The sequence below is a fragment of the Mustela putorius genome, unplaced genomic scaffold, assembly GCF_011764305.1.
Source record: "Mustela putorius furo isolate JIRA1106 unplaced genomic scaffold, ASM1176430v1.1 tig00000196_pilon_pilon_pilon, whole genome shotgun sequence".
NCBI lineage: Eukaryota > Metazoa > Chordata > Mammalia > Carnivora > Mustelidae > Mustela > Mustela putorius.
The window spans coordinates 14,736,117-14,761,472 of record NW_025421310.1 but is presented as its reverse complement, the minus strand read 5'-3'; the positions used below and the strand labels follow the sequence as shown (position 1 = coordinate 14,761,472).

At 42.7% G+C, this 25,356-nt stretch overlaps 1 protein-coding gene across 25 annotated transcripts; it reads left to right on the top strand.

The window, feature by feature from the left end:
* Nucleotides 1-1,540: 1,540 nt before the first annotated feature.
* On the top strand, nt 1,541-23,627 carry LOC101673815 (zinc finger protein 45). 25 transcript variants are annotated; one of them, XM_013063878.2, is made up of 12 exons: nt 1,587-1,852; nt 2,316-2,561; nt 2,932-2,978; nt 4,355-4,437; nt 5,203-5,260; nt 12,719-13,149; nt 14,239-14,292; nt 14,656-14,696; nt 17,238-17,366; nt 18,118-18,244; nt 18,969-19,064; nt 21,041-23,627. In XM_013063878.2, the coding sequence occupies exons 8-12, from the start codon at nt 14,682-14,684 to the stop codon at nt 22,867-22,869; spliced, it is 2,196 nt and encodes a 731-aa protein (XP_012919332.1). In that variant the 5' UTR covers nt 1,587-1,852; nt 2,316-2,561; nt 2,932-2,978; nt 4,355-4,437; nt 5,203-5,260; nt 12,719-13,149; nt 14,239-14,292; nt 14,656-14,681; the 3' UTR covers nt 22,870-23,627. The 25 variants fall into 25 exon arrangements, 24 of the variants coding, with proteins under 24 accessions (XP_012919332.1, XP_012919337.1, XP_012919346.1 ...); XM_013063883.2 differs by having other exon boundaries at nt 2,316-2,978; nt 12,719-12,985; nt 13,082-13,149; XM_013063892.2 differs by having other exon boundaries at nt 2,316-2,978; nt 21,041-21,171; nt 21,274-23,627.
* Nucleotides 23,628-25,356: the final 1,729 nt, after the last annotated feature.

Sequence of the window (25,356 nt, the reverse complement as noted above, 5' to 3'; positions counted from 1 at the left end):
GACAGATAGATGGAAAGATATCTTGTATATGAGAAGTAGAAGTAATATTGTGGCTCGTTTTTGTGTACAGTTACTCTTCTGTGTACTTAAGAAATGGTCAGTAGCACTGCAGTTCAGGAAATGTTCGCCACCACACCCCCATTTCCTTAAAAGTGCTCTCTTTTGGGAGCCTGGGTGGCTCAGTGGGTTAAGCCTCTGCCTTTAGCTCAGGTCATGATCCCGAGGTCCTCGGATTGAGCCCGGCATCAGGCTTTCTGCTCAGCGGGGAGCCTGTTCTCCCCTCCCCCCCACCTGCCTCTCTGCCTACTTGTGATCTCTGTCTGTCAAATAAATAAAATCTTTAAAAAAATAAAGGGGGGGGATCATGACCTGAGGGGAAGGCAGAGGCTTTAACCCACTGAGCTACCCAAGCGCCCCAAGAAACAAACTCTTAACTGTAGAGCAAACTGATGGTTACTGGGTTGGGGGAGGGGGGTCCGGGGAGTGGGGGGGGGGCGGGAGGGATGGGTTAAATAGGTGGTGGTTATTAAGGAGGGCAATTGTGATGAGCACCAGGTGTTGTATGTAAGTGATGAATCACTAAATTCTATACTTGAAACTAATAGAGTGAGTTACCTGGAATTTAAATAAAAATGTGGAAAATAATTTTTTAAAAACCTCTGCACAGCAAAATAAATATGTTTTTTTAATGAATACACAACTTATGGAATGGGAGAAAATATTTGGAAACCATGTATCAGATAAAGAGTCAGGACTCATAAAGAATGCCTACACCTCAGTAACAGCAACAGCAACAAAACCCCAATGAATTCAATTTTTAAAAATGGGCAGAGGAACAAACAGACATTTTTCTGAAAAAGATATCCAAATGGCCAACAGGTACATAAAAAAGATGCACAACATCGCTAATTATCAGGGAAATCCAATCCAAAACCAATTTCCTGCCAGTGCAACAACAAAAAAAATTCCTGAAGTGAAGGAAAAGCAGAGAACTTTTCTCTTTCTGTTTTATATCCTGCTGGATAGTTGCATCTCTTTTTTAAAAAAATATTTTAAAAATATTATTAGAGTGCGTGAGTGGGTGTAGGGGGAGAGGGAGAGGAAGAGAATCTCAAGCAGGCGCCACACTGAGCTCAAGGCCTGATCCCAAGACCTAAGCAAGAATCAGGTGCTCAACCGACTGAGCCACCCAGGAGTCTCTGGTTGCATCTCCTTTTAAATGGATTCTTGGTCACAGGTGAATCCAGGCTCGGGTAATAAAGAAGGCTTGTTCAGCGCAGCTCAGCTCGCCCCTTTTATGATCTCTACTTTTACCCAGCACATAGCAGCCTTTCTAATAATTTTCCTTTTGTTTTTCCCATTTCCAACTACTTCAGGTGTGAAAGGGAGCAGTGAGAAAGAAAGGCAAGCCCAGTTCCACAACACCGGAGGGTTTATTTAGACTCCACCTGATCATTCAAAAGAGAAATTTAAGGTAGGCGGGAAGCTCAGTCCTACAGAGGATTCTGGGATTTGTAGTCCAGACGCTTTCTGGGATTGGAGCACTTCCGCTCCGGGAAAGCGCAAAACTATTTGCTCCGCTGGAGAAATGGGAGAGCGTAATACAGTGCTCTGTGTGTTCGGAAGCATTCGGCTACCAGAGGGCAAGAATGCGAAGCCCTCTCCTTTCGTGGACTCCGGATTGGATTCCGGCCGTAGGTGTGGGAACCGGCTTGTCCGCCTCACGCGGGGGCGGAACAGCGGCCCGGGTGCCTCTCGGGAATGCTGGGGAATGTAGTCCAGGAGCTCCGCAGAGTCGGAGGTATTTCCGCTGCGGGAGGTTAACATCGCGGCCTTCGTTTCTCTCTGGGAGGTGAGTGATCCCCGGGACTCCGCGACCTTTTCTAAATTTTTGACCTGGCATGAGATCAGCGGCTCCGGGCCCTAGGTCACAAGGAGGAAAAGCCTCGGCCCGTGGCAGAGATCGAGGTTGAGGGGCGGGGGCGGCTGCCTGCCTTCCCCTCGCCGGAGCCTCTACGTTTGGGGCGCTTCGCGGGTCTCAGGCTTGGAGGCGGACCCGTCTCCCCGCCGCCCAGCTCGCTTTCCCCTCCCCTTCCACACGGCTCTGTCACTTCCTAGAACTTGACCTTTCCGTGCCTCAGTTTCCTTTCCTGGAAGCGGGGATATTACCTGCCTTACACATTTGTCTTGTAAATCCATGGCATAGAGTGTAAGTGAACTGTTTGGAGCAGTTCGGACGTGTGGCAGGGTGTCAGTTGTGAATATAAACACTACAGTAGTAGTCAGAAAAGTTACCTCTCTGCAAACTCTTCCAGGTGGCACTGGCTCTTCTCATCCTTGCGGGACAGGAGGCTCTGCCCGGACTACTTCTGACTCGTGTTTTAGAAAGAGAGCGTCCCCCACAAATACCTTCTGCGGTTTTTGCAGGGCCACAGACCAGACTGCAGCATCTCAGGCTCCTTTCTTTTCCGCCTCCTGACTTCTGAAAGAGGACCCCTTGGCAGCAGAGCCCCGCTGCGACCGTACTGCGCTTTCGTCTTCCTCTTCTACGGTGATAGAAGGTATTTCATTCATGAGCAACTGTTAAATAATTGAGAAAATATGGAGAACATGCACAGGACGTGAGTGATGGTCTTCATGGTTACACCTGGAGTGCTAAGCATCGTCCCGAGGGTTTTATAAAAATTAACGCAGTCTTCACAAAGCCCTCTCAAGTGAATACTGTTACTGCCTCTATTGTACAGACGAGAGAATGGAGGCAGAGGAGCCTAAGTTACTTATCCTGTGTCACACCGCTAGTGAGTGAAGTGGATTTGAATCCAGGGTGTGTGTGCCTTATGTGTGGATATCCTTGGCCCCAAAGTTTGAAGTCCTCAAATTGGAATTAGGAAACAAAACAGAAAAATAAGCTATATAAATATTTAACCATAGGAAACTGGCTGCAGAGGAGTCAAGTCATTTGGGATCAAGTTACAGAGGTAGGTTGGAATTTTAATGTAAAGTATTTTGAAAGCAGGATTCATGAGTCTGGTCTTTTTATAAAATTTTAGAAGCATTCTCATTTCCTTTTATTTCAGACAATATTTATAGTTCATGTTCTCATTATGGAAGATATGCACACTCATCTTAGAGAAGTTACAAAATATAAAAATGTATACAGAAAAGCAATAAGAATAACTCCTAATCTAGAATATAGACAGTTTTTAAAAACATTTTAGTGCATTCTGTTTAGCAGTTTTTAAATGTGTGTTTATTTATTTTATGATATTATTACCCCAGTATTTATAGTTAGTTCCTTAACTCTACTGTGGAAGTTTCCAAGCATACCCAAAGTATGATATAATGAACTCCTATGTAACAATCACCCTGAGTCAATCCTTGCTAGTTTTTTCTTTTTTTTTTTTGCTTCTCTGCTCTCCACACACATATTTTTTTTCTCTTTGATTATTTTAATCATTTTTTAATTAACATATAATGTATTATTTGCCCCCTGGGGTACAGGTCTGTGAATCATCAGGCTTATACATTTCATAGCTCTCCTTGAGTATTTTAAAAGATTCTATTCATTTATTTTAGAGAGAGAGAGAGCGTGCACAGGAGGAGGGGCAGAGGGAGAGAAAATCTCCAGAAGACACTGGCTACACTTCACTGACTGAGTCACCCAGGTGCCTTTCTCCTTGAGTATTTTAAAGCAAACCCAGATGTTGAGTTGGTGGGACTGAAAAGCTATCACAAATTGTTTATATATGAAAACCAGTGGAAGGGAGATTTTATTAATACATCAGGATTGGTGTAACGAACTTAAGCAACAGAAATTTATTTTGTTACATCTGGAGCTAGAGGTCAAAGATCAGGGTGTTGGCAGGTTTGGTTTCTTCCAAGGCCTCTCCCTTTGGCTGCCTTCACGCTGTGTCCTCTCACATGGCCTTTCCTCTACGTGCCTGCTTCTTTTGTCCCTCTGTGTGTCTAGATTTCCTCTTACTAGGACATAAACCAGATTGGTTTAGGAACTGCCCTAAAAAACTCATTTTAAGCTAATCACCTCTTTAAATGGCCTATCTCCAAATATAATATATTCTGCTAATTTGCTGACTTTTGAACCCAGAATATCATCACATTCTGAGGAACTGGGGTTTAGAACTTCAACATAAGAGTTTTAGGGGGTCATATTCAGTCCATCACAGATATCGACAGCAACTCTAAGGTTTTCAGTCTTGGCAATGAGAATATTACTCATAGGAGAAGGTTAGAAAGAATTGCAGTTAGGGAAGATGAGGGGTTGTCTTTGCTCCTTTGAGGTTGCTTTTGCCACTGGCATATAACTTTGATTTCTTTTCTCTCTTGTTGGCTTCAGGGACGGCTGTTTTCCAGGACCTTGTCATATTCTTTCCAGAGTGCCTAGCAGCAACCTAGAAGTTAGTAGAGAAGAGTTATTCAGTGAGTAGCCATCGAAGGGGGAGTCCCAGCCTGGGATTAGGAAAGAAAATAGGAAGATAATCTATATTCACATTCCTTATCTTTGATCTCACTTGTGGTGGGCTGCGGAATACCACCCACTTTTTCAAGAGTATTCAGAAGCTGATGTACCATTATGCCCAATATGTCATGGTCTAAAACAAATTTTCTTAGAAACAAGTTGATGCTAATGTTTCTTTCTTTCTTTTTTTTTTTTTTTTTAAGATTTTATTGGGGCACCTGAGTGGGTCAGTCGTTAATCGTCTGTCTTCTCAGGTCACGTTCCCAGGATCCTGGGATCGAACCCCTGCATTGGGCTCCTTGCTCAGCGGGAAGCCTGCTTCTTCCTCTCCCACTCCCCATGCTTGTGTTCCGTTACTTGTTGTGTCTCTCTCTGTCAAATACATAAATAAAATCTTTTTAAAAATTTAATTTATTTGACAGAAAGAGCGAGAAAACAAGCAGTGGGGCAGGAGAGGGGGCAGTCAGTAGCGGGCAAAACAGGATCAAACTTGAGCAGCTTGGTTTAAGACCTAGCTCTGGCACTCTGACTGGATAACCTTGGGCAAAGTATTTAGCTTCTCTGTGCCTCTGTTTTCTTACCTGTCCAAATAGGACTCTCAGTACCCACCTCCTAAAGTTTTTGTGAATATTAAAAGAGAAATGCTATGTAAAGTGCTTGACATAGCTTAGGATGTTGTAAATCCTCGACATATTACAAACTAACATTTTTTTTTTCTATTATAGGTGGCTATGTGACATGAAAAATGCAGCAAGTTATCGAAAGGGCAAAGGGGATTTTAAGGTATTCTTTTTTTCACCTGCCTACCATTTTCCCTACTTTAGTTCCGTCATTCAGTTGAACAAAAATGAATAGTTTCTGTAATAGCCATTGGTTAAACTTATAACTAACACTAATTTGCTGTCTTGAACCCAGAAAGTCCCTGGGGGATGGTTATTTGGTCTCAGTTGCTTTAAAAAGTTTCAAGTTATGTGATAATTGAGCACCTGAAATATGGCTAGTGCTAGTTGGGATGTTCTGTAAGTGTAAGACACACAATGTATTTCAAAGACTAGTATGAAAAAAAGGAGTGTAATGTCTCAGTAATTTTTATGTTGATTGCAGGTTGAATTTTTATGTTGATCGTAGGCTGAATATATTTTGGATATATTGAGTTAAATAAAATATATTGTTAAGATTGAGCTCAGTTGCTTCTTCTAACTTTTTTTAATGTGGCTACTAGAAACGTTTAAATTATACTATGGAACTTGCATTGTATTTGTCAGATCGCACTGGTCTTCATGGAAGCTCTCTTTTCACTCCGGGGATTTGCCTTCAGGGGCATTCATGAGCTACTCTTGCTCCTTAGGCCTCCGAGAGCATCATACAATGGAGAGAAGCAGAGAGTTTGGACTTAGGAGGCCTCAGTGCCAGGTCTAACCCTGCCCTTGATTTTCTGGATGTCCTTCAGCAGTTCAGACAACTCCTGGATAGGCAGGATAGACTGACATGGTGGTTCTCAAACTATGGTCATATCAAAATCACTTTAGGGAACTGGGTCAAAAATAGAGAGACTACAAAGATCTAGGAGTTTTACTGTATCAGTGAGCCTTGGTTTTTGTGTTTATTAGCTTTCTGGGTGATTTTGAGGCTGTTCTGATCACCTCCTATTCACCCTGTGTAGGAAGGCGAATCCTTGTTCTAAGTAGTATGAGACGGCTGAAGGCGTAACACCCGACACTGGGCAGGTGTCATTGGCAGCAGCTTACCCACAGCCCTTGGGCGGAGGACACTACATGCCGTGTAGGGCCGTGTGGGGCTTGCGCCCAAAATAGAGTAAACCAGCAGGGACTGTAGTAGGGGGTTTTTGTAGTGACAGGAATGTAAAGTGACCCTTCGCTCCTGAAGGAAGATTTGATTAGCTTGTCTGAATAATTTGACAGCTGGCAGGGAGGTAAAGGCTGTTAGGTTGAGGACTGAGTGGGGTGCATCTGGTCCAGTTGGTAGAGTGAATTTTTTCGGGTCTTAAAGTTATACAGGCTATTGTGTGGCAACATGGAGAGGTTCACTCCATTGAGAAAGAAGGTTTTTAACACTATGGTTCCCCCAGAACCAAGAGGCATAGCCTGCTACATAGGACCATATGAAGCCTGTTACATGCAGGGTTGGGAAGCAGAGAGAGGAAGGGGGTTTTGCTTTTATGACTAGAGAGGCAGCAAATAACCAGGTGGAGACATCTGTATTGGGTACTAGTGAAAAGAGGCAGGTTGGGGTCAGTGGTCAGGAGAATGAGGGCTCTTGTGTGCTCTCTGGGTTTTTGACAGACTGGCTTTGTGATTTAGCAGGCTCTTGGTGAGGTTGGAATAAAAGATGTCAGATAGTATTGAATCTAGACCCTGGTTCATATATAGAGGAAGTAGCTGGGTGGGAGCCTTTCCCCCAGCATCAGGGGCCAGGACCATATCTGGAGAGAACAGAGTAACTCATGGCTAGGCCTTTGGGCCCTGTGAGGCTCAAAGTTGTATAGGCAGCACATGGAATCTCGGGCCTTACGATGCGATGTACACAAGAGTTGACAACCGCTGCTTATAAGACAAGGGCTTGGGCGCCATATTGCCTAGGTTCCTTAGTGCCTGGTGCAGTGTCCTAACCAGACAATGAGAATGTGGCCTGGGGCAGTAGGAGGGGTGTAGGAGTGCACACCTCAGTCGCCCCCCTCCACAGACTTGATTTGATTAGTTGTAGTAAGGCCTGAACCCTTTTTTTTTTTTTTTTTTTTTTAAGTTCCTTTTTGAGTCTAATGTGCTGTCCAAGTTGAGAACCGCAGTCCTAGTAGTTAAGGCTCTGGGTGAAAATCTTGACTTTTCTATTGGTCACTGGTTGATCATGAACAGAGCTATTTCTCTGTGCTCTATCTTCTTTACTTGTAAAATGGGGATGATTTGTCTCAATCTCTAGACTTGTGAAGATCAAATAAGATAGCACATGTACAACATTCGTGGAAATGGTGCCATGGTAGGTACTAAGTCAGTTGCTATTAAATGTCAGCAAAAATTGAGAGTATTTTATGAATGGCTTGAGTTTCCTTGTGGGTAAAATTAGGTGCTTAGAGTGCCCTTGGTATTCTTTCCGATCCTAACAAACCTTGATTCTAATCCCATTTTTAGAACCAGAGAGAAAGAGAAGATTGCAGTGTATTTACTTTCTCTTAACTTTTTGCTCTGTTGTGGTTAGAAGAAGAGTTGAAGGGGAAAACCTCAAGTCTTTAGTCTGTCCGAGGATATCTGGAGGGTTGTTTTGACTGTTGCTACTCTCATAGTGACCCAGAAACCAACAGCATCAGCATCCTCTGGAATATTGTTAAAAATGTAGATTTTTCGGCTCCATCCTTGATCTTCTGATTTAGAATTTCTAGGTGTGAGACAGAGGTTTCTGTACCTTCCAGGGTCTCCATTTGATTCATGGAACATTAAAATTTGAGAAGCACTGGTAGAGAGAACAGACTCATGCTTTTTTTTTTTTTTTTTTAAAGATTTTATTTATTTGACAGAGAGAGAGAGAGATCACAAGTAGGCAGAGAGGCAGGCAGAGAGAGAGAAGGGAGGAAGCAGGCTCCCTGCAGAGCAGAGAGCCCAACACGGGGCTTGATCCAGAACCCTGGGATCATGACCTGAGCCGAAGGCAGACGCTTTAACCCATTGAACCACCCAGGCACCCCAGATTCATGCTTCTTAACAAAAAATATTTTCTGTTTTCTCTCTGGCTGAATTCCACATCCTTCCAGTACCAGATTTCTGCATGATGGGCTCTCCCTTGCTTGGTTCAGGTTTCATGGTCAAATGTACGAGAAGCATCCATGACAAAAAGTTATTCTGCAACAGCTCTTCCTGCTATCTCTTCACCTCTTTTTACCATGCCTTTTTTTTTTTTTTTTTTTTTTTTTTTTGAGAGCACTTGTGCAGGAGTGGAGGGAAAGGGAAAGAGAAAATACCAGGCAAGCTCTCCACCCAGTACTAAGCCCAACATGGGGCTTGATCTTATGACCCTGAGATCATGAGCTGAAATCAAGAGTCGGATGCTTAACTGACTATAGCATAGAGTAGGAGATAAATAATAAGGCCCTGATCAACACGACATATCTGTCAGCTGTTCATTGCAGCAGTCATTCTGCAAGTCTTTGTTGAGTTCCTTTCCTACTGAGTGCTCGCAGAAACTACTTTTGTCTTGATGCTTTCAAAATTTGTTTCTCTACATTTTTTGCCATTTTAATTACAATATGCCTTGGTGTGGATCTGCTTTTTTTTATTTTGTTGGGGGTTCTCTGTGCCTAGATCTGGTTATCTGTTTCCTTCCCAGATTAGGGAAGTTTTCAGCATTATTTCTTCAAATAACTTTTCTGCCCCCTTTTCTCTCTCTTCTGGGATCTCTATAATCTGAGTGTTACTATGTTGATGGAGTCACTGAGTTCCCTAAGTCTATTCTTGTTTTGCAGAATTCTTTATTCTGTCTTTTGTTCAGCTTGATTACTTTCCATTACTCTGTCTTCCAAGTCATTAATTGGTTCCCTGCCTCTTCCAGCCTGCTGTTCATTCCGTTGAGTGTGTTTCTCATTTAATTTATTCAGCCTCTTATCTCTGTTATTCTTGTAGCTCTGTGTTAATGGCCTACCAGTGCCCTCCACTCTTTTCTCAGGTCCACTGAGTATCTCTGTGGCCATTACTTTAAATTCTCTATCAGGCATGTTAGTTAGATCTCTTTCACTAAGATGTCTGGCTGTGGCCTTGCCCTGTTCTTTTATTTGGGACAGATTCCACTGTCTTCTCATTTTGTCTAAGTCTGTGCCTGCTTCTCTGTGTTCAGAAAGTCAGTGACATCTCCCTTACTGGAGGGTAATGGCTTTGTGAAGAAGAAGTCCTGTAGTGTCCTGCCATGTAGTGTTCTCTGTTCCCCAGTGCCTGGTGCTTCGGGGAGTGTCTCCTATGAGTGTGGCGTGTGCTCTGCTTGGTGTAAGGAAGTTACAGAGGGAGTGTCAGTGCTGTGCTTGTTCCTGCAAGTGGCTCTGTGTTTATGCTGACGGGTGAGGGAGGGCCAGTGGCTCCTGCCAGTTCTTTGTTCCAGGAGGGTCTCTCCAGGAATGCAGCCTCTCTGGAACACACTCTCAGGATGAGCAGACAACCTACCCACTATGTGCCCCAGGCGCACTTCTGCACTTCCCATCGCTGCCTCCATGCTGTATGTCCGCAGGTGTTGTGTCCTGCCTTCTTTCCAAGAAGGATGTCTCCAGCTCTGCCTGAGCCAGGCCCACTGACCTTTCAGACTACATACAGGCTTTCAGCCCTGCTGGTTGCAAGAACTCCTGAAATGCGGCCCCTCTTGCTTTCTGAGACCATGGCTATGGGAGATTCATTTTCGCGTCTCTCACACTTCTCCACAACCATAGCTCCCTCTTCCCCACTGAAGCCACGATCTTGTTTCTCTCCCAAACCAAGGCTCCACACTTCTTGGCTTCTACCTTTACTTGTGAGTTTGTTATGTCAGTGTTTAGGTTGATGACTGGGGTATGTAGGAATTTCCAGGTTATCCAGTTGTATTCATGGGAGGATGTGAGCTTAGGGTCCTCCTGCTTTTGCCACCATCTTCCCTTCTCTCCAAGAAGTAAATGATTCTTGACTTCATCCTCCAAACAGTCCTCTCTGATCCCAGCCACTTCCCCTTCCAATCTCTCTGTTGAGAGAATAATCTGATTACAAGACAAAGGGATCTTTTACCCTCCCTTCCTCAAGGCTTTCCTGCTGCCTTGCAGATAAAACTGGGACTCACATCGAGGGAGGTTGAATCCCACCCACCTGCTTATCTGTTGCTGCCTCTGATTTGTATTCATTCCCAACATAGCAATTTGTTCTCCTGAGGTTTTCCAGTGATTCTACTTCTCTTGGTCTAGTAGAACTCGGTCATCCCCCACAGCTCAGCAAAAGCTATGTTTATGTAGAACCTGCTCCATGGGCCTCAGGGGACCCAGAGGACCCCATACCCTACTCTGCCAGGTAGCAACGTATAATCACCAAACTAGCAAGTTGTATCTCTCTCTCTTCTTTTTTAAATTTTATTTATTTGAGAGAGAGAGAGAGCACTAGAGACTCTAGCATGAACAGGATGAAGGGCAGAGGGACTTCTCACTGAGCAAGGAGCCTGATGTGGGGCTCAGTCCCAGGACTCCTGAGATCATGACCTGAGCCAAAGACAGGTGCTTAACCTACTGAGCCACCCAGGCGCCCCGGTTATATTTCTTTTAGTGAGGTTTCCATAAGTGTTCAGTGAATTGATAAACTCATTTAATGAAGAATTTATAAATTAACCTGTCTATTGCTAATTATGTAGGCAGTGAGCTAGTTGCTCTGAATATTTTGATGGACACACTGTGTGGATTTCGTACCAGGTCCATGTAGGTACTGACTTCGAAAAGCAGAAATCACCTTTCTGAGATGGTAGTTTTAGTTCATTTAATTTTTAAAAGATTCTATGTATTTATTTGAGAGAGAGAATGAGAGAAAGAGAGAGAGAATGAGAAGAGGAAGGGTCAGAGGGAGAAGCAGACACCCTGCCAAGCAGGGAGCCTGATATGGGACTCACTCCTGGGACTATAGGATCATGACCTGAGCCAAAGGCAGTCGCTTAACCAACTGACCCACCCAGGGGCCCTGAGATGGGAGTTTTAAAAATCCAGATGCTCTTCTCTCTCTCCCCCTTTCCCTGTACCCCCCAATTCATGCATGTGTACGTGCCAGCGTGCGTGCATGCGCACAGACTCTCTCTCTCTTTCTCTCAAATAAATAAAATCTTAAAAAAAAAAAAAAAGAAAAGAAAAGGGGTCACCTGGGTGCCTCAGTTGCTTAAATGTCCAGCTCTTGATTTGGGCTCAAGTTATAATCTCGGGGTCCTGGGATTGAGCCCCACTTTGGGCTTGATGTAGAGTCTACTTGGGATTCCCTCTCTCTTTCTCCCTCTGTGCCACCTCCTACCTGTGCTCGCCATCTTTCTCTAAAATAAAGAAACAAAATCTTAGGAAAAAAATCCAGAGGCTCTTTTCCTTCCAAAGTTGACCTTGGTCTTGCAAATATTGTGAAAGACTTGGAGGAAAATCTTGGAAATAAAACACCTGCTCTCCAAATCCTCCCACCTGGGATCAGCCTCAAAATTTTACAACTCAGGGGTGCCTGCTGGCTCAGTTGGTTAAGTGTCCAACTCTTGGTTTTGGCTCAGGTTGTGATCTCAGGGCTGTGAGGCAGAGCCCCATGTCAGGCTCCATGGTGGGTGTGGAGTCTGCTTAAGATTCCCTTCCCCTCCCTCTGCCTCTCCACCCCCCTCTCTTCCTCCCTCTCTAAAAAGAAAAATTTTTTTTTAATAACTCAAAGAAATCTTCATTCATTAAGAACCTGACACGGACTGCTGAGTGTCTCCTGAGCAGTTCCTGTTCCAAGCACTGTTTCAAGTGCTTGAGCTACAAAGCTGAGTCAGTATTAATTACAAGATTGATTTACCAGTTATCCCCCTTTTCCCAGAGGTGATGGAAAGGGCTCCCTGCAGAACACTTCTTACTGAGCAAAAGTTTTTGGGCAAATAGAGTCAGAACAAAGTGAAGCACAGATCCCAGAAGCCTGTTTCTGCCAAGATTGGGAAGTTTTCCATTGCCCTTTTCCATACTAGGGTTCCTGTATCTAAAGATGGAGGAGTAAGTAATAGTAATTAACTAATAAGTAACAAATTAACCAACAATTGGCCAATAATAATCTCTTAACCTGATTATTGTATGTTCAGTTTCCACCCTCCTCAGAATCAGTCCTACCCTGAGAGTGAAAAGGAGAACTTATATCCAGGCCACCTGTGTGGTTGGGTGGTGGTTCACTACCCAGAGGTGCTCAGCTAGAAAAGGCTTGATCTCAGGAATCTAACCCACTCTCTGCCTGTCTCTACCCCGAGGAAGGGGTTCCTTGGGTGTTCCATGTCGAGCAGCCATACGAGTCACTTGTGTTGCATGTTTAAGCCACCAGATGCTGTTCCAAGTGTCTGACATATAGTTACTTAGACCTACTTCCCTTCCCCTGAGGTTGGTAATGTTATTGTTGCCATTATTATTATCTCCAGTTTTAGCTTGCGCTTTGAGACACAAAGTATTAGCAAGTTGGGGATGCAGTATTCACACACTGGTGGTCTGATTCTAGAGCCTACACCCTTCACAGCACTGTTCTCTTCTCCCTCAAGCAGATCCTTTGGCTTCAGAGTCGTCTCCCCGTTTCCGTGTCTGTCAACCCTACTCTCAGCTCTCGTTTCTCTTCCTGTGAGACCTCTTGGAGTCCCATCAGTGTATTTTTGTCCTCAAAAGCAGCAGAGAAGCATCTAGAATACCGGTTCTGGTGTGAGAGCTGGATTCCACTTCTGCCTGTGTGTCTTGACCTCATCAAGCTTCAGTTTCTTCATCTGTTAAACGGAAGCCACAGTCCTCGTCATCAAGTGGGAACTTCCAAAATGCCGGTACCATGCCAGAGGCATCGCACAGATTAGCTCATTTATTCCAGCACAGTAACCCTCTGGCTGAAATTCTGTTTTGATCTCTTTGTTGTATCTGAGGATGGACACAGAGGTGTAGGCAGTTGGACCGAAGTCACACGACTTGTGCAACAGTAACTTCATCATAGGTATGTGGGCAGTACCTTCACCAAACGGTGTGCCAGGTGCTTCGTAAGGTCCCTGGCACGTACTTGGTGCTCAGTTAAAGCCACCCACTGCTGTTTTTGTTGTTTTTAATTATTTACTAGGATTATTATACCTTGTTAGTTTGAATGACATAATGACAATGATCACCTCACTTATGGGTAGATAAGTCTTGCAGAGTCACAGGTTTTTGTTTTTTTTAAAGATTTTATTTTTATTTATTTGACAGACAGAGATCACAAGTAGGCAGAGAGGCAGGCAGAGAGAGAGGAGGAAACAAGCTCCCCGCTGAGCAGAGAGCCCGATACGAAGCTCAATCCCAGGATCCTGGGATCATGACCTGAGCCGAAGGCAGAGGATTTAACCTACTGAGCCACCCAGGCACCCCTGAGTCACAGGTTTTTATTACTTCTTCTTAAGCTTTTGAGAGTCTTTTTCAAGGTCCTGCTTTTAACAGTAAATTTGACAAGGTCTCATATCTTTCAAAAAACAGTCCTCTGTTAACAAAAACAGAAAAGCCCACGGGTGTCCATATAGTAAAATTCAGAGAGAGAGAGTAGAGTAGTGGTTACTAGGGTCTGAGGGGCGGACTGATGGGGAGCTGTTGTTTTATGGGTACAGAGTTGTAGTTGAGGATGGCAAAAAAGTTCTGGAGATGGGTGGTGGAATGCGGTTAATGAACTTAATAGTGAATAATAATAATAATAATAGCAAATTTAATAATGGTTAAAAGGGTAAATTTTAGGTTCTGTTTATTTTATGCAGGAAAACAAGTCATCCACGTAATCTTAAATCTTATTGCAAAGGCATCCCGTTAAGTAAGCTGACCAAGAAAGTATAGTATATTTCGGAGGTTAAAGGTGATTTTTGCAGGACACAGCGACAGCCTCCAAAGGCTCCATTGATAGAAACCATTTATGAGGACAGCTTTTATGTTAGTGAATATTATCTGCTTTTCTACAGCTACTAAGAAATAAGATACCCTAAGAGTGTTCTGTGTGTCCTGTACCTGCTGATTTAATTCTTAAAACAATCCTATGAAATAAGCATTGTTAATCCCTCCATTTTTACAGATGAAAGAATTGAGGCACGGAGACATTAATAACTTGTCGAAGATTTCACAGCTAGTAAGTGAACCTAAAACATTTGACCCCGGTGATTACTTTCTCAACCTGGGTATTTAATTCTCCACATCCACGCTCCCTAGAATCAGATTCATACCCTAAAAGTGACAAGGAGAATTTGTGTGTGCTTGGGCAGGTTGTTCATTGTGCAGGGGCTCTCAGCCAAAGGGATCAGTGGTCTCAGGAATCCAGACCATCCTCTGCCCATCAAGCCCCCTGAGGAAAGGGCACCATGGCTCTTTGATGTGAAGCATGAAATATGGGTAGTGATAATATGTTAGTCGAATGGGTTAAGGACAGTCTTGGCCAGACGCTGATGGCTTTTTTTTTTTTCTCCTTCCCCTTTTGTACCTTCTCTGGACTCAGCCCTTCCTTAGAAGGACGAGGGCAAAATGACCAAGTTCAAGGTGAGTTGGGCTTCCTTTCTAAATTTTAAACCATTGTCTCATTTCTCTGCGATTAGATGCATTCTTGAAAATGGTTAAACAGGGCGCCTGGGTGGCTCAGTGGGTTGGGCCGCTGCCTTCGGCTCGGGTCGTGATCTCAGGGTCCTGGGATCGAGTCCCACATCGGGCTCTCTGCTCAGCGGAGAGCCTGCTTCCCTCTCTCTCTCTCTCTGCCTGCCTCTCTGCCTACTTGTGATTTCTCTCTGTCAAATAAATAAATAAAATCTTTAAAAAAAAAAAAAAAAAGAAAAAAAGAAAATGGTTAAACAGAATAGCAGGCATTTCAGAATCTCTTCTGTGCCAGAGGATTGCTGCTTTTTATTTTAGTGTAGATTAATTTTTGTTATTTTATTTCATAATTTCACAAGTAAAATAGAGGAGAAAGGTCACTAGCAGTAGAAAAAATCTCCCACTTTACTATATTTTCCTTATAAAAACTGTTTTCATTTTCCCATGTTCTTTTCCTTACATGCATTCGTAACCATATAGTTATAATAGTTATATAGTTAAAATTTTCAAATTATGCTTTTCTAATTAATTAATATTATAGTTCCTAGTTTTTTTTATTCCCCACATTTTTTTTAAGATTTTTTATTTATTTATTTGACAGACAGAGATCACAAGTAGGCAGAGACAGGCAGAGAGGGGAGGAAGCAGGCTCCCTGCTGAGCAGAGAGCCCGACGCGGGGCTTGATCCCAGATCATGATCCCTGGGATCATGACCTGAGCCAAAGGCAGAGGTTTTAACCCACTGAGCCACCCATGTGCCCCTATTCCCTACATTTTTAATGGCTATATCATATTCCCTTGAATTGATGGACTCTGTGTGTGTGTGTCTGCGTGTGTGTGTGTCTCATAACTTCTGCCCCATTTTTGGACATTTAGGTCGTTTAGAATTTTTTTTTAAGATTTTATTTATTTATTTGAGAGAAAGAGAACAAGCAGGGAGAGGGGCAGGCAGAGGGAGAAGCAGGTTCCCCACTGAGCAGGGAGCCTGATATGGGGCTTGATCCCAGGACCCTGGAATCATGACCTGAGCTGAAGGCAGATGCCTAACCAACTGAGCCACCCAGGCGCCCTGGTCATTTAGAATTTTTACTGTGTTAAAGAACACTGTTATGATGAGCACCGGGTGTTGTAGGGAAATGTTGAATCACTCTATAGTACACCTGAAATTAATAGTACACTGTATGCTAACTGACTGGAATTTATTTATTTATTTACTTTATTTTATTTTTTTTTAAAGATATTTTTTTAAAAATTTATTTATTTGACAGAGATCACAAGTAGGCAGAGAGACAGGCAGAGAGAGAAGGGGGGAAGCAGGCTCCCTGCTGTGCAAAGAGCCCGATGTGGGGCTCAATCCCAGGATCCTGAGATCATGACCTGAGCTGAAGGCAGAGGCTTAACCCACTGAGCCACTCAGGTGCCCCACTAACTGGAATTTAAATAAAAGCTTAAAAAAGCAAAACCAGGAAAGTGACATTATAATAAATTCTGATTTTTACATACTTGAAAGAATATTGTACTAATATGTTCCTAACATAACCATTTTCCTCAAAAAGGAATTTTGAGGTTGAGGCATTTGCTATTCTTTGTTCTTAATGCTTTAGGAATCTAAATTGAGAAAGGACACTTGCTAGGGGTACCTTGGGGATTTTGCACATAGAACACTCTGATTTGGCCTAGTGTAGCCAGGCATAACTGGTGTGTCACATGGAGAAAATATTCTTCTGTATTTTCCCATAAGAAAACTAGAGTCCTTTAAAAAAAAAGAACTTATTTATTTGTTTTAGAGAGGAAATGAGCAGGAGGGGCAGAGGGAGAGAAAGAGCAAGAATCTTTTTTTTTTTTTTTTTGAGAGAGCAAGTATCTTAAGCAGACTCTACGCCCAGTGGGGAGCCCAATGTGGGGCTCGATCCCAGGACCCTGGGATCATGCCTTAACCTGAAGGCAGACACTTAACCAACGAAGCCACCCAGGTGCCCCTGATTTATATTTTTTATTTACCTATTGATTTATTTTTTATCAAAGTAATAGTGTTCTTAATTTTAAAAAGTACTAGTATAGGAAGACATACTGATGCTTTTCTTACTGCCTTTAGTTTCCGACCAGCCTCAAGAGGCAGTCCATGGTCGCCCCTGCATGTTAATTCCAAAGAAACAGGATTGTAGAATTTTAGAAAACTCCTTAGGCTCACACAGGAAACCAAAGGTCCAACGGATCCCAAAAGACTCTGGATAAAGAGGGAGGCAAGGGAAAATAATTCTTCTTGAGGACTTAGGCCTTTCTGTGTGTGCTTAGTTGCTGTTGTGTACAGAAGACACCACAGCTAATGGGACTGCCTCTTCATGGTCACTCTTCAGTGGCTCCTTTAGGATCTCTGTTGCTCGGCTCCTGGACATGCAGGGCTCCTATGATGAACACAAAGTTTCCATGTAAAATAGTTAAGACTCTACTGCACACCAGCTGGTCTTACTCATGGGTGATTTTTGCCCCCAGGCAGTGTCTGGCAGCATTTCTGGTGTCGCCAACTTGAGGGAGGCTTCGGCCTCTACTGCACAGAAGCCAGGGCTGCTGCCAAAAAGGCAGGGGACAGCCCCCACAATAAGCAGTTATCTGGCCCCAAATGTGAGTACTGTCAAGGTTGAGAAACCATGCTGTACACAGAGCTATCCAGGAAAAATAGCAAAACATGAGTTTTTTATGTATGTTTTTTAAAATATGTTTTATATATGTTTTTTTAAAAAAAGCTTAAAGTCTCTAGTAGAAATTTTACAGTCATAAAATAAAACCCTGATTGGAATATGAGCAAAGGACTTTGACTGGCAAGGTAGTAAAGAAGAAGAAATAAAAATGGCCAGTAAATATATGAAAATGTGATCATTTATTAAGTGGCAAATAAGCGCAAAATGAAAAATAAGTTGTTTTTTACTAATCAGATTACATAGGACTTAAAAACGTTGGTTATATTCAGTGTTATGTATGGTGTGGAGAATTAGGGCTACTTAAATTTTCTGAGGGGAAGAATAAAATACAGAAAAAGTTGAAAAGGAGGAAACCTGCCATCGTACATAATAATTTTGAAGTGGCATATTCTTGGATTTTGCAGTTTTTTTCTTCTTATACTTATTCTAAGAAAATAATTAAGACAGGAGGCTAATATTTATTTGAAAGTTCTTTTTAGTATTTATTTTGGAAAGAAAAAAATCTAATGTGATACAGTATGTATTACCTGAAATGTTTACCTATATTGTAGTAAAATTGACTTTCGTCTCTTAGAATCTGAAACTACTTCCTACACATCCCTTCCAATTTTCTCAGTGCTCCTCCCAGCAGCCGTTGGGTGCAAGATTGAATTTGCGTGTGCTTGGTGTTGTAGGAGGCGGTGACATTCAAGGATGTGGCGGTGGTCTTCACGGAGGAGGAGTTGGGGCTGCTGGACCCCGCCCAGAGGAAGCTGTACGGAGACGTGATGCTGGAGAACTTCAGGAACCTGCTCTCTGTGGGTGAGGACAGGTGCCCTGTGGACTTCAGTCCCTTGCAGTGTTTATTGTATCCTTGGATGCATATATCCTTTGGAGCTCTTGAACTGGATGACATTTCTCTGGTCTTCTATCATCAAAGTGTGTTTTATAAATGAGCTGTAAATTGATTCAATGACTGCTGTGGTCATCTCTCATGACACATATGTAGCGTATTGTACTAGATTTTTTTTTTTTTTTTTTTTTTTTTGAGAGAGTGAGAGTGTATGTATGCATGTGCAAATGGGCAAAAGGGCAGAGGGAGAGGGAGTGAGAGAATCCCATGCATGCTCCACACCTAGCATAGAGCCCAATGCAGGGCTCAGTCACAGGACCCTGACTTTGTGACCTGAGCCAAAATCAAGAGTCTGATGCTTAACTGATTGAGCCACCCAGGCTCTCCTTGGACCAGCATTTTTAATGAAATAGGGTAGAAAATAGTCGAGTCCTTGGCAATAACTGCACGTTGCTGAAAATCATGTGAGAAATGGTGGAAAGAGTCTGAAGAAAACAGACTTTTTTTTCCAGTAATTTACAGGTAAGGCCCGCATATCCTGGATTTTTGTATCAAACATCGTCTTCTGATGGGTTGTAATTAACAGTTTGGAAATCACTGATTTTAATGTCCTAAAAATGATATGGTTAGAACCACATTTTTAGTAGTTTAGTAATTTTTAAACTTTAAATGTTTGTCCTTACCTTTTGACAGGGCATCAGCCCTTCATCCCACATGTAATACTCCAGTGCGAGAGGGGAGAAAAGCTTCAGATGGGAAAGACAGCAACCCAGGGCCGCGGCATCGCAGGTGAGAGCCGCGTGGCCGTGCTTCCTGTCGCCTCCACAGCAGGGCCGGGCCTGTGAACTCTGCAGCAGTCTCTCGTGCTTTTCCTCCCCTCCTTGGCTCTTTTATAATCATTCTCCACTCGAAGTGATTCTTCTGTATGTTTGTCAGATCCTGTCCTCTGCTTGAATCTCTGGTAGCTTCTTAACTCATTCAGAGTAAAAGTGGAGTACTTCAAGTGGCTTATGATGTCCCACTTCCTGCTCCTTGCTTTGCCCCCATCACTCCGCACACGTGACCTGTCACCTGCCCCCATGTCAGTCTGTTCCATCCAGTTTTGGCGCTCCACTCTTCCCCTCACGGCCCTGCTTCATCAGCCTCTCTCTCTACTTGTTCTTCCTTCTGTAAGAAGTGCCCTTTCTCTCTGTCATCCTCTCAGCCTCTCCCTTCCTTCATGTAGGTCTCTTCTCAAATCAGAACATCATAAGAGGGCGCCTGGGTGGCTCAGTGGGTTAAGGCCTCTGCCTTCAGCTCAGGTCATGATCTCAAGGTCCTGGGATAGAGCCCCGCATCGGGCTCTCTGCTCAGCGGGGAGCCAGTTTTCTCCTCTCTCTCTGCCTGCCTCTCTGCCTACTTGTGATCTCTGTCTGCCAAATAAATAAATAAAATCTTAAAAAAAAAAAGAAACTTAGTTCAAACTCCATAAAGAAGGCAAACTGGGACTTACATATTCTTTCAGCATGTCTTTGTTGGATACTGACAGGGTTCTGGGAGCAGTGACAATGCTTGTCCTTGTGGCTGCTGTGTTCAGGTGGGAGAAGACATAAAACAAAAAGATAATGGACATACATATATAGTACGTCAGATGTAATATGTGCTGTTTAAAAACAAAACGGGGTTGGGGCACCTGGGTGGCTCAGTGGGTTAAAGCCTCTGCCTTCAGCTCAGGTCATGATCCCAGGATCCTGGGATCAAGCCCCACATCGGGCTCTCTGCTCAGCAGGGGGCCTGCTTCTCTTTCTCTCTCTCTGCCTGCCTCTCTGCCTACTTGTGATCTCTCTGTCAAATTAATAAATAAAATATTTTAAAAAAACAAACAAAAAACAAAAAAATAAAAACAAAACGGGGTAAAGCAGATGCCAGGCAGATGGCCAGGAGTATTGAGGGATAGGGAGAATTTACTGCTGGAAATTGGATGGGAAAAGAGGCCTTGTGGATAAGGTATGATTTGACGAGTGATCTGAAAAGAAGCAGGTAGCTAGGTGTGTGTCTATTGGTAGAACAGAGTTCCAAGGAGAACATAACTCTTCCTGACCAGTATTGACTTTGAGAATCTGTACCATACCCTGTTCATTTCCTCCTCACAAGTTCTTGCTCTGGTGTAAAAGATTAAACTTCTGATTTGTCACTTTTTTCCCCCCTGGAGGTGATAGGAACTTTATTGCTGTGAGGTTTTGGAATGACATATGGTACTGTAAACCTCTTCCCCCATTACTGTCCTGAAGAATATTTCCCAGTAGGAGGTGAAAGGCCATTCTCTGCTTATACTCTGAATTTTAGGCACTTAATGTGATAAGATAGCTTCTCCCAAACACGTGTCTTTACAACCAACCCAGTGCTTTAAGGCTTCTAACATAGAATAGACTTGCAGTGAAATAATTTTCAAGCAAAGATTTTCAGCCTTGCCTGGGGACATTTTCTGATAATCTGTCAGTTTTACTAAACATTTTGAACGTTTGGTCATATGTGCGTACAACAGGAAGAATTATGTGGAAGCTATTTATCAGACATATGCCGAAGCAAAGACAAGGCTTTTAGTAAAGTGCAGCTTCATCTTTATAGAGACTCCCTAGGAATCTTGATCTGCAGCCACTAAATTTCTAACCTGTTTCTTCCATGTTAAACTTAGTATGATTCTCAATGGACCTAAGTTTATAGCCCTGACATCTCTGAACCAAGTGTCTATATGCCTCATCTCTAAATTCTTATTATTCTTTTAGGAGACAAGAATCTAAATGACCTGGAGACTCTTCAAGAAATTGGATCAAAGTTCCTGCCACATGAAGAGCTGTTCTGCTCACAGATCTGGCAACAGGTTACAAAGGAATTAGCCCAGTGCCAAGATTCCATGGTCAGTATTCAAGGAACTGGCTCTCAGTTGGAAAAACGAGCTGATGTACTCTATAAAGATGAGGGGTTTGGTAAAGGCTTTAATCAGAATTCACATCTTCAGGTTCCCCACAGAGACGATCCGGGAGGAAAAACCTACCAGGCAGAGGAGCATGAGAAAGGTTTCATTCAGCGCTGTCATCTTCAAACTAACCCGACAGCCCATGTAGGAGAGAAGCCCTATAAATGTGAAAAATGTGAAAACACCTTCCGTCGGCTTTCAAGCCTTCAAGCCCATCAGAGGGTCCATAGTGGAGAGAAATCGTTGAATTATGACACATCGTTTAAGGGTTTACGACAGAGGTCATCTCTTTACCATCACCAGAGAGTCTCCACTGGAGAGAATTCACACAAATATGAGGAATGTGGGAGGAACATCGGGAAAAGCTCACATTGTCAAGCTCCTCTGATAGTCCACACATTAGAAAAACCTTATAAATGTGAGGACTGTGGGCTGAGCTTCAGTCAGAGCTCATATCTTCAAGTCCACCAGAGAGCCCACATGGGAAAGAAACCTTATAGATGTGAAGAGTGTGGAAAGGGCTTCAGCTGGCGTTCGCGACTACAGGCTCATCAGCGAATCCACACTGGAGAGAAGCCGTACAAATGTGAGGCATGTGGCAAGGGCTTCAGTTACAGCTCACACCTTAATATTCATTGTCGAATCCACACAGGCGAGAAACCCTATAAATGTGAAGAGTGTGGGAAAGGCTTCAGTGTAGGTTCACACCTTCAGGCCCATCAGGTGAGTCACACTGGAGAGAAACCTTACAAATGTGAGGAGTGTGGGAAGGGCTTCTGCCGGGCCTCAAATCTTCTGGACCATCAGAGAGGCCACACTGGTGAGAAACCATATCAATGTGATGCATGTGGAAAGGGCTTCAGTCGTAGCTCAGATTTTAACATTCATTTCAGAGTCCATACAGGAGAGAAACCCTATAAATGTGAGGAATGTGGGAAAGGCTTCAGTCAGGCCTCAAATCTTCTAGCACATCAAAGAGGCCACACTGGAGAAAAACCATACAAATGTGGGACGTGTGGCAAGGGCTTCAGCCGGAGTTCAGATCTTAATGTTCATTGTAGAATCCACACCGGAGAGAAACCCTACAAATGCGAGAAGTGTGGTAAGGCCTTCAGTCAGTTCTCAAGTCTTCAAGTGCATCAGAGAGTCCACACGGGAGAGAAACCCTATCAGTGTGCAGAGTGTGGGAAGGGCTTCAGTGTGGGTTCGCAGCTTCAAGCCCACCAGAGGTGCCATACGGGGGAGAAACCGTATCAGTGTGAGGAGTGTGGGAAAGGATTCTGTCGGGCCTCAAATTTTCTGGCTCATCGTGGAGTCCACACAGGAGAGAAGCCATACCGGTGTGATGTGTGTGGTAAGCGCTTCAGACAGAGATCCTATCTTCAAGCCCACCAGAGGGTCCACACCGGAGAGAAACCGTACAAATGTGAGGAGTGTGGTAAGGTCTTCAGTTGGAGCTCATACCTTCAAGCCCATCAGAGAGTTCACACTGGAGAAAAACCATATAAATGTGAGGAATGTGGGAAGGGCTTCAGTTGGAGCTCAAGTCTTATAATTCATCAGCGAGTACATGCTGATGATGAGGGTGATAAGGACTTGCCTTCTCCAGACAATTTGCACAGGAAAGAAGCTCCATAAAATATGTTTTAATACCTCAAATGGGTGCTGAAATAGTCTAATTATCAGAACTGTCCTAGAAGACAAAGCATTTTATAAAAGAGTCAGTATTTAGCCAGGGCTTGACATGTCACAGTGGTTGGGTGACCACACAGCAGAAAAGCCTCATGAGAGCAGTGACATAAGGACTTCATTCAGAACGCTGACATTTAGCAGATAATAGACGGAAGTGAGGCTTAGGAAGGACGCATCTGATCTGAAGTTGACTGAAGGGCTGAGAGGGAAGTGCCAGAATTTTATATTCCATGAGAGTATCAGCTCGCAAGAGCATAGGGATTTGTTGACTGCCAAATCTATTCCGTGTTTTCAGTGCCTAACACATGGTAGGTATTTAGTAATGTTAAATGAGTGAAAGGGAGAATGGTCATATGTGAAATTTTTATTCGGTTCTTCTTTAAAAATTTCTGTGAAATGTGCTTAGAAGAGGAATTCTGCAAGGCTTGGAGGACATTTAAGTTGTACCCATGGGCTTATTTTCCCAGCCCTACAGGTCCTGTGAACTAGTGTTTATCAACCTGCCAGTAGGTCCCCAATCACTTCAGTGGGTTGTGACCAGCACTTTTATATGCTAACATTTTATTGAGGTATAATTTGCATGCAGTAACATGCATAAATCTCAATTTTACAACTTCATGAATTTTGACAAATGTATACACTTATGTAATCACCAAAATCAATGTATACAATATTTCTATTAAACCAGAATGTTTCCTTGTGTACATTTCTAGTCATTCCCACCTCCAGTGGCATCAAGTTTGATTGCTATACCTCACATTAGTTGTCTGTTCTTTGGTTCAATGTGTGTCCTCTTATGTCTGGATTCTCTTGATCAAATATATGATCATTTTAGTAGATTGAGGAAAGTAAGATTGACAAAATCAGTGTCCATTATAAAAATTCCTCAGTGAGATAAAAGACATCTATGAAAATTCTACAAGCTAACATTTTTTGTAAAATTATTATTAGGGAATAGTTGGTATAGTAAAATCGACTCTTAGGTATATCATTCTGTGTCATGGCAAATGCTTACTATTGTATTACTACCAACTCAATCAAGATGTTTTAACACTTCCAAGACCGACCCCCTACCCTGAAATTCCTTTGTACTCTTGTAGTCAACCCCTCTCCCTGTCTCCTCTCCCTGCCTTTGGCAGCCATCTGCCTGTTTCCTGTCTGCATAGTTTACTTTTTTTGGAATGTCCTAAAATGGAATCATACAGTATGTAATCTTTCAAGTCTGGCTTCTTTCACTTTATGCTTCTGAGAGTCATGAATCTTGATGTGTGGCTCTGCTGAATGGTAGTCTAGTGTATGGATGAATCGTGTTTGGTTTATCCATTTATGAATTCAAGGATATTTGAGTTTCCAGTTGTTAGCGATTATGAAGAAGACAGTGATAAATATTTGCAAAGAGATATGTGTGTCAACACAGGTTTTCTTTGTCTTAGTAAAAATTTAAATAGTGGAATTGTGTAGTATGTCTAACTGTATGGAAAGCTAACAACTCTAAAATGGGTATACCAGTTTGCATTCCTACCATCAATGCATATTAGGGTTTTGCTTTTACCATTTGAAAAGGTTTATTGTGACATCTTTGGTTTTAATTTGCATTTTCCTAATGACTGTGTTGGGCATCTTTTATATCTGAATGTGTCCTGTATGTGTATCTATTTTCTCTGGGAACTGTTTTCTTGTTCTTGATTTTTGAGAGTTTATGTGTTCCAGGCATATGTCCTTTGTCAGTTACATGTGCAAATATTTTATCTCTGTGCGTTTTGTGTTTTTATTCCATTATCAGTGTTTTTCACAGAGTAGAAATTTTGTTTTTGATGAAGTTCTGTTTTCATCTTCCATGGATTGTGCTTTTGGTTTTAGATCTAAGAACTCTGCCCAATCCAAGGTCACTAAGACTTTTCTCCTTTTTTTAATCTAAAAATTTTATGGTTTCACGTTTTTGCATTTAGGTCTCTGATCCATGTGAGTTCATCTTATAAAGTGTGAGGTCAAGGACCGTGGTTTTTGGTCCATGAACATCCACTTACTAAGTATCCTTTTAACATCAAATTTCTGTTAGCCCTTGTGGAAAATCTATTGATCATACGTGTAGGTCTTCTTTTGGCCTCTGCTTGGTTCCATCAATCTATGTGTCTATCATTTTGCTAATATGTAGCCTTATTTAAGTCTTGAAATGAGATGGTGTGAGTTTTCCAACTCCATTCTTCTTTTTCAAAATGTTTTGGCCTTTTTAATTTGTTAACTTTTGTATAATTTTTAAAATAAGTTTTGTGATTTTTAAAAATAAACTAATTGATGGAAATTTTGTTGGGATTGCACTGAGTATATATAGATAACTTTAGGGAGACTTAGCATCTTAGCAATATTGAATATTCTAAGCCACAGACATGGAGTATTTGTCTGTCTATTTGTTTAGATCTGCCTATTTGTTTA

Bases quoted from the DNA above. Each gene is read 5' to 3' on its own strand.
- LOC101673815 (XM_013063879.2), top strand. The intron at 17,367-18,117 runs GTGAGTACTGTC...TTGGTGTTGTAG, and splicing joins GCAGTTATCTGGCCCCAAAT to GAGGCGGTGACATTCAAGGA. The intron at 18,245-18,968 runs GTGAGGACAGGT...ACCTTTTGACAG, and splicing joins CAGGAACCTGCTCTCTGTGG to GGCATCAGCCCTTCATCCCA.